Here is an 8,141-nt window from a genome sequence, read left to right as displayed (position 1 = left end):
TGGCTTTTCCCAGAGTTGGGGGTCTGGGATAATAATTCGTTTTCCTTTCCTGCTGTGGAGGGATGAGAGGAGGGAAGACTAAGAGAAGAATTTGCTTGGAATAGTGTGTAAAACATCTGGGAAGGGAAATCTGGGAGCTCTGGCTGCAACCTGAGCTCAGGCAGAGGATCCTGAGGGGTTCGTGTGGCCAAATTCCCAGATTTGGTTTTCCAGGTCTAACCTACCCTGGCCTGGTGAGTCTGGGGAATGTTCTGAGCTTTCCAGAAATACATCCCATCCCAACCCACAGAAGCTGAGCCCTTCTGAACTCATTCCATAGCTTATTCCTGACCAAATGAAGTGCCAGCACTCTGCCATTGCCATCCACACTCTGATGGGCAGCAAAAAACCCAGGACCAGATCCATCTGCTCCTCTGACTCGGGAGGTGGCACCAGAGCTGCCCAGGGAGGTTGAAATTGTGGCTTCCCCATCCCTGGAATTGTTCCAGGCCAGGTTGGACAGGGCTTGGAGCAACCTGGGATAGTGGAGGGTGTCCCTGCCCGTGGCAGGAGGTTGGAACGAGCTGATCTTGAAGGTCCCTTCCCAACCCATTCCACGATTCTATAGAACCAAGAAGTTCCAAAATGGACCAAAAGCAGCTGAAAGTGAGGAAACATCTGGTTGGCACCCAGAAGCTGGAAATTTGAGGGGTTTAGCTCCGGGTGCCCAAACTCTTGGCTTGAATCCACTTGAGTTCTCAGCGTTGGGAGACGAGTGAAGCCACGCGGCAGCAGAGGAGGCCGTTCCCAAGGGATCGAAGAGTTCCCTTGGCAGAGAGAGGGGAGGGGATATTTTGGCTTGGGACACTACAGGGAGCACTGGAGGAGCTTCCCAAGCAGCAGGGCCAGCAGAGGCAGGGCCGAGGAGCTGCTCCTCACCCCGCTGCTGGCCCTGGTGTCGCTGGTGCACAGGTCGGTGTAGCAGCAGGACTTGGGTTTGTTGTCCCCGATGCCGTTGTTGGGCAGACATTCCTCCTCACAGCTCCTGGTCACCGTGATGTTCCCAAAAAAGGGATAACCTGGAAGGGGCAGGTTGGAGGAGAGGAGAAGGTAAGAGAGGGGAAGAAGCGGTAAAGGAAGTGCAGGTAGCTGGTGTGGAGAAACACGGGAAAATTAGGGGTGGAACGTCTTTAATCCGTGGATGCCTCTAATCCAGGCTATTTTTTGTGGGAATAGGGCCACAAATTCTTAGTGCTGACTCTCTCTAACCCTCCTACTCCTTACTAAATTATTCCAGCATGGTAAAGGGACACAAATCCCTGTCCAAGTTTGAATACAGCTATAAATTCAGGACCTGTAAGGGCGCAGGGGTGGGAAAGGCAAAAAAACCCAGAGCAAAGTATACTTTTAAAAATATATGTTAAAAAATCATAAAACATTTTCTATCTTTATATTTATATTTTTATATTTATATTTGTGTGTTTATAATTTTGTTTATAATTTCATATTTATATTTTATACTTATATTTTATATTAGAATTTTATATTTATATTTATGTTTTCTATATTTATATATGATACATTTCTATTGCTATTTTATCAATAAATAAATATTTATTGATAAATAAATACATAAATATATATTTATATTATATTATAAATAAATACACAAATATATATTTATATATGTTTATATATAAATATATAACATATAATATATAATAATATATAAATATCTAAATATATATAATATATATTTTTATATATTATATATTTATATTTATATACATTTAGATAAATTTATTTAATACCTTGATTAAAATTTAATATATGAAATATATGTAAAATATATAAAAATACGAACATAAAAAAGTTATCTAATATATATAAATAAAAATAATATATATTTCTAAAAATCCCTAATATATACATAACGAGCCTTTTGTACTTCACTACGAGGCTCCAAATCTGATGGATTCCTCTCCTTCCCTCTTTCTAGTGGGATAGCTTCACTTGGATACTAGAGAGGAGTTAAGGGGTAATCCAAGCTGGGACTGGGATGGGAGAGGGAAGCGTGTCCAGCAGGTTGAGGGAGGTGATTTTGCCTCTCTGCTCTGGTGAGATCCCACCTGGATCACAGCATCCAGATCCAGAGTTCTGAGCAGAAGAATGACCTGGACCTGTTGGAACAGGTCCAGAGGAGACCACGGAGATGCTCCAAGGGCTGGAGCTCCTTTACTCTGGAGCCAGGCTGGGAGAGCTGGGGGGTTCACCTGGAGAAGAGAAGGCTCCAGGGAGACCTGAGAGCTCCTTCCCGGGCCTAAAGGGGCTCCAGGAGAGCTGGAGAGGGATCTGGGACAAGGGATGGAGCGGCAGGACAAGGGGGAATGGTTTTAAACAGACAGGATAGATTTAGATGGAATATTGGGAAGGAATATCCCTGTGAGGGTGGTGTGGGACCAGGATGGAATTCCCAGCGAAGCTGTGGCTGCCCCATCCCTGGAAGTGTTCCAGGCCAAGCTGGGGCAACCTGGTCTAGTGGAAGGTGTCCCTGCCCATGGAATTTGGATGATCCCTTCCATCCCAACCCATGCTGTGAGTCTCTGCTCCCTCCCCAGGAGCATTCCCAGGAAACAGTGGGACTCACCCGTGTCCACGGAGTGCAGGGTCGTGGTGCACACGTTGGCCTTGGGCGGGCACAGGGTGGCTGTTCTGCACTTGGAGATGTCCGTGGGCTCCTTGCACGTGTAGCATCGTAAGGATTGGGCTGCAAAGGGGACACAAAGGCTCTGAGGTGGCACGAGGTGACACAAAAGGTGACACAAAAGGTGACACAGAAGGTGACACAAGGCTGCAGCTTCCTGACTGAGAGCTGGTGGTGTCCAAAACTAAGCAGGTTTGGAGGCAACAGCAAAGTTTGGATATGTCAGGGAGGAAAACACCAAACCCCAGCAGCAAAGACAAGGAGGGTGTGGCAGGAGCTGAGCCCAAATGCTGCCTGGGGGGCTCAGCACCACCCCCCAAAAAAAGAACAGGGATATAGAGGGATCTCGAGCAGCTTTGATAGATCTGTGAATTCCCTGTAAAAGAAATGTAACAGAGCCAGATATTCCGGCTGGAGAAGAGGGGACTGAGGGGAGAGCTTGGAATTTGGCTCCCACTTCCTGGTGAGGAGAAGCAGAGGGGTCAGGCACTGATCTCTACTCTGGTGACCCATCACAGGACATCAGGGAAAGGCTGGAGCTGCTCCAGGGGAGGTTTAGGTTGGATCTTGGGAAAAGGTTCTTCCCCCAGAAGGTGTCTGGGTACTGAACAGGCTCCCTAGAAAATTCCAAGGCTGTCAGAACTCAAGGAGCGTTTGGACAATGCTCTCAGCACAGGGTGGGATTGTTGGGGTGCCCTGTGCAGGAGTTGGACTGGCTGGTCCTTGTGGATCCCTTCCAACTCAGGATATTCTCTGATTGTATGGAAATATCTCCTCCTGCTGGGAGCAGCCTCCCCCAGCCGGCCAAGTGTGGCAGTTCCCCCATCCCTCCTCCCGCAGCGGCAGCTCCTTCCCGCCTGTTCAGAGGGAATTCTGCAGGAATCGGGAACTGAGAGCAGAGCCGAAATTCCAGAGCTGCCTCAGAGATCCCGAGGGCTGGAAAACCCCACTTCCATCAGGGGCTTCTGCTGCTTTTTAAAGAGGTGACGCCCTAAACTCTTGCTGGCCGATGGAAGGACACCACCAATCCTTGATCCCGGGCGATCCTTGATCCCGGGCAATCCTGGATCCCGGCAGCTGCTCAAAATCCCTGCGTGAGCCCTTCCCATCCCAAACCGACAGATCCCGACGGTGCGGATATTCCAAAGTCGTGGTTCTACCATCCCAAACCAACCAACCAGTGCCATCTACTGGTAACAATTCAAATAAACGATGTTATGTGTTCCAACTCTGCCCCATCTGTTGCCGGAGAGGAAACTTCTGTGGCTCTGGGAGAAGGAGAAATTGTTTGGAGCCCCGATTTTAAATTTTTAATTAAAAAAAAAAATTAAATTTAAATTTAGGAAATTGGAAGAATTTTTAAGGCACCTGCTTTGGAAAATTCGGGTGTGTAGCAGAACCTGCCTTTGTCCTCTTTTTCAGAATTGGAAATTGAAGTTTTTAAATGTAAGTTAAAATTAAGTACTAAAAAAAAAAAAAAAAAAGTTTAAAAATTAAAGTTAGATTTAAGTTTTAAAATGCAAGTTAAAAATCTAAATTTAAAATTATAATTACATTTAAATTTAGGAAATTTGAAGAATTTTTAAGGCATCTACTTCTCTCAGCTTTGGAAAATTCAGGTGTGTAGCAGAACCTGTCTTTGTCCTCTTTTTCAAAATTTGAAATAGAAGTTTTTAAATGTAAGTTAAAATTAAGTCCTAAAAATAGTTTAAAAATTAAATATAGATTTAAGTTTTAAGATGTAAGTTAAAAATTTAAATTTTAAATTAAGAAAAATAATTACATTTAAATTTAAGAAATTGGAAGAATTTTTAAGATGTCTACTTCTCTCAGCACCTCCTTTGGAAAATTCTGTGTAGTAGAACCTACACGATGCAAAATCTGTCTGTCCTCTTTTTTTTAAATTTAAACTTGAAGTTTTTAAATGCAAGTTAAATTAAATTAAAAATTAAAAAAGGTTAAAAATTAAAATTGGATTTAAATTTTAAAATGTAAGTTAATTTTTTAATTTAAAATTTAAATTAAATTTAAAATTTAAGACCTTTGAAGAATTTTTGCTTCTCTCAGCACCTCCTTTGGAAAATTCTGTGTAGTAGAACTGACACAATGCAAAAATTCTCTTTGTCCTCTTTTTCTGAAATTTAAAATTGAAGTTTTTAAATGTAAGTTAAAATTAAACATTAAAAAAAAGTTTAAAAATGAAACTTAAATTTGTTTTAAAACTTTGGTTAAAAGTTAAAAATTTAAATTAAATTTAAAAATTAAGACATTTCAAGAATTTTTACCGTTACTTTTTCAGCACCTCTATCGGAAAATTCAGCTATGTAGTAGAATCTACATGATGCAAAAACTGTCTTTGTCCTCTTTTTTGAAATTTAAACTTGAAGTTTTTTAATTCAAGTTAACTAAATTTAAAAAAAGTTAAAAAATTAAATTAAATTTAAGTTTTAATGGTGGGTGGATGGATGGGTGGATGGATGGATGGATGGGTGGATGGATGGATGGATGGGTGGATGGATGGATGGATGGGTAGATGGATGGATGGGTGGATGGATGGGTGGATGAAGCAGTGGTGGCACAAAGCACCTGAGAAACTGCTCTGCAACCTTTGGGGTTAAGGTGATTTCCAAACCTCCCCATTTTCATGGAGAGCAGGGAAGTGCCCCAGACTGTGGGAATGAATTCCAGTTAAAAGCAGATTTAAGGAAGAAAAACTTCAGCCCCCTCATCTTTCACTGACTCAGAAGACACTGGTTTTGTAGGAAGGTTGCAGGGGAAGAGGAAGGATCCATAAGGATCAGACCAGGAGAACCGAACATGGACATCTCTGTGTCCTGATCTTGGGCTGATAATTCCCGGTTCATCACTATCCAACAGTACCTTTCATCCCTTGATATCACACCTCTGGAAGATGAATCGTCATAGACACATCCCTCAGTTGTCCCTAAACCAGCTGCTTCCCGCTAGATCATCCCAGAAAATCCATTTCTGCCCTGACCTCAGCTCTATAGCAAAGGGTGGTGGTGCCTCTCTGTGCCACCGCTGCCAGACCTATGAGTGGAAACCTGCTCTGTCAGATCCTCAGAAATTCCATTAGATCCAAAACAGGGCTCCAGATGGAGACATTTCCCCCCGTCCAGGCTGCCTTTCCTTTGGGATCCTTCAGGGTCCCATGGAAGCAGCCTGAGGGTCTCTGGGGCTGGAGGTTAAACCCCACTGAGGTGGTGTCACCCCCGGGATGGAGCTGCAGTAGGTGACAAACAGATGGAGGAAGATGCAACAATGATCAAACCCTGCTTACCCAAAATCCAAACCCACCAGAGACCAAACCCCACCAGCCCCAGGGGATTTCCCAGCCCCACCTGTGTCCTCATCTCTAGAAATGAGGGAAAATCCTGGAGCGGGCAGTTTAATGAACCTTTCCAAAGCCTTTGGAGTTTTTTCTCCTCCCTTCACTTGTATCTAGATTGAAGTTCATCCCTTGGTTTTCAGCGCTTCCAGCAGCCAGCTGGGAGGTTTTAGGGATGGCAGGAGCTCTGGATGAACATATCCCACCCCATTCTTGAAGGGACAGGATGGCAGCTTAGGTTTAAGCTCTTGCCAAAGCTGGTCCTCCTGCCCTGTGCCACGTTGCTGCCATTTAAACCCAAGTCTTATAAAGTAGCCTTGATCCCCTCCATCCCTGGATATGGGATACACATCCCTGTGTATCCAAATGATATACATCATTCCCAATCAGGAATCACAGCTCTTCCCACCAGGAACGCAAATCCCTTTTCCCCATTCACCCTCTCCAGTGACCTCCTTAAACACATAAAAATGTTATTTCCCCTCCCTGGGGGTTCCCGGCTCTCTCTGCACTGATTCCTTTCCCCTCCCCTCCCAGGAATTTCCAGGGGGGGGTCGTCCCTGCAGAGTTGGGAATGAGGAGATCTTACCCAATTCCAGGCATGCCAAGCCAAGCAGGAGCCCAACCAGGAGCGTCTTCATGCTGAGGGCAGATCCGTGGAGCCAGGACAGTCAGAGAGAGCTGCTCCCAGGGAGCTTTATATGTTTTCCCACCCTCCACCACCTGCTGTTGATCCTTGTGGGCGGATTCCCTCGGGGTGATCAGGGGCGAGCTCGGCTCCAGCCTGGATTGGGATTTGCAGAGGAACGAGTTCCCCGGGGAGGTGACATCACCTCACTCCTGCCATGCCTCGTCTCTTCCTCGGGTTTGTGTCCTGGGGCTGGTCCCATGGAAAAGCAAAAACACTGTGAGGTGTGCCAGGGCTTGGATGGGGAATGTGACAAGGAATGTTTGTTCCTTGCAGAGCCCGGAGCTGGGCCGTGTCACGTGTGGGCAGCTCCAGCCAAGGTGCAAGCGGCAACAGGCCGGCCTTCCACGTGCCTTGGGAAAATGTTTCCATGGGCTGGTATTGCCTAAAGATGGCTGTTTTCCCAAATCCAGGGCAAAAGCAAGCCTGGCTTTTGGATGCCAGTTCTTAACTAAGCCCTGGTGCTGAGCTGCTGGGCACGGGAGTCACCGGGAGGCCAGTGGGAGATGGTGCTTCCAAGTCCGGGGTTTGGATATGCCGTGTTGTTTTTCCAGGGCCTGGGTCATGCTGGGAAAGCAGGAAGCTCAACCTTCTTTTGGAAAGCTGTCAACTATTTCCCAAATTTCCTTCTGAAGCTGGGCAATAGACCCAATGTGGAGAAATGAAGCGATTTTTCCACTTCAGTACCTTCCTGAGAGCGAATATATCGCAAATATATCAAGGCCACCCTTTCAAACGCCCTAATTTACTCTGTATCTTATCCAATACTGGGGGAAACAGCTTAAAACACTTGGAGCTGGGGAGGAATGATTTGCTTCTCCCTTTTGCCTGAGCCAGCAGCATTTCATATTTTCCCAGGAGAAGCTGAAAGACTTTTGGTCATGTTTGTTTGTTGTGATCCATGCTGGAAAACCCCGGCCTTGTTGTACAACTCCCCATAAAACAGCTGAATAAGCCAGAGGAGAAAAGTTTGTGAATCACTGGGAAGTCACTTGGAGACTTCAGGGATGGAGCTGAGGTGGATGAACAAGGAGGTTTTAATGACTTGGTGCTTTGCTCGTCACAGACTTGTTAAGGCAACACACGTGGGCATTGCTGCCATTCCCGGCAGCCCAGCCTTTATTCCCAGTTTGAGGTTGCCATTCCCGGCAGCCCAGCCTTTATTCCCAGTCTGAGGATGGCTCCCAGTAACCTGAGAAGCTTTGCTAAGGAAAATTTCCACAGTCGTGGATGACACAAAGCAGGGGAAGTGGGATCAGTGCTGTGCCTTGGCAAAAAGGAGGGAAAACCTGCACCCGACTATGAGAGTGAAAAATGTCCTTTATCTTTATTTTATCTTCCTGTGCTGTCAGAGACCAGGGACACAAAAAAACCCGGGTCACAATGTGAAGAAAACCAGCTCAAACAGAAAGAAAACCAGC

General features: G+C 45.4%; 1 protein-coding gene across 1 annotated transcript; it reads right to left on the bottom strand.

Moving 5' to 3' along the window:
- Positions 1-513: 513 nt before the first annotated feature.
- LOC113984857 (ly6/PLAUR domain-containing protein 2-like) lies at positions 514-6,755 on the bottom strand. Its single transcript, XM_027715235.2, has 3 exons — positions 6,622-6,755; positions 2,627-2,746; positions 514-1,058 (listed from the first exon to the last, which is right to left on the bottom strand). Exons 1-3 carry the CDS (start codon positions 6,671-6,673, stop codon positions 847-849), a joined length of 384 nt encoding a protein of 127 aa, XP_027571036.1. The 5' UTR covers positions 6,674-6,755; the 3' UTR covers positions 514-846.
- Between the last annotated feature and the right edge of the window lie 1,386 nt (positions 6,756-8,141).

This window comes from Pipra filicauda, unplaced genomic scaffold, assembly GCF_003945595.2.
Source record: "Pipra filicauda isolate LSUMZ 115617 unplaced genomic scaffold, ASM394559v2 scaffold594_size413577_pilon, whole genome shotgun sequence".
Classification (NCBI taxonomy): domain Eukaryota; kingdom Metazoa; phylum Chordata; class Aves; order Passeriformes; family Pipridae; genus Pipra; species Pipra filicauda.
Note: the sequence above shows the minus strand (reverse complement) of the source record. Positions and strands in the feature narration are given on the sequence as shown.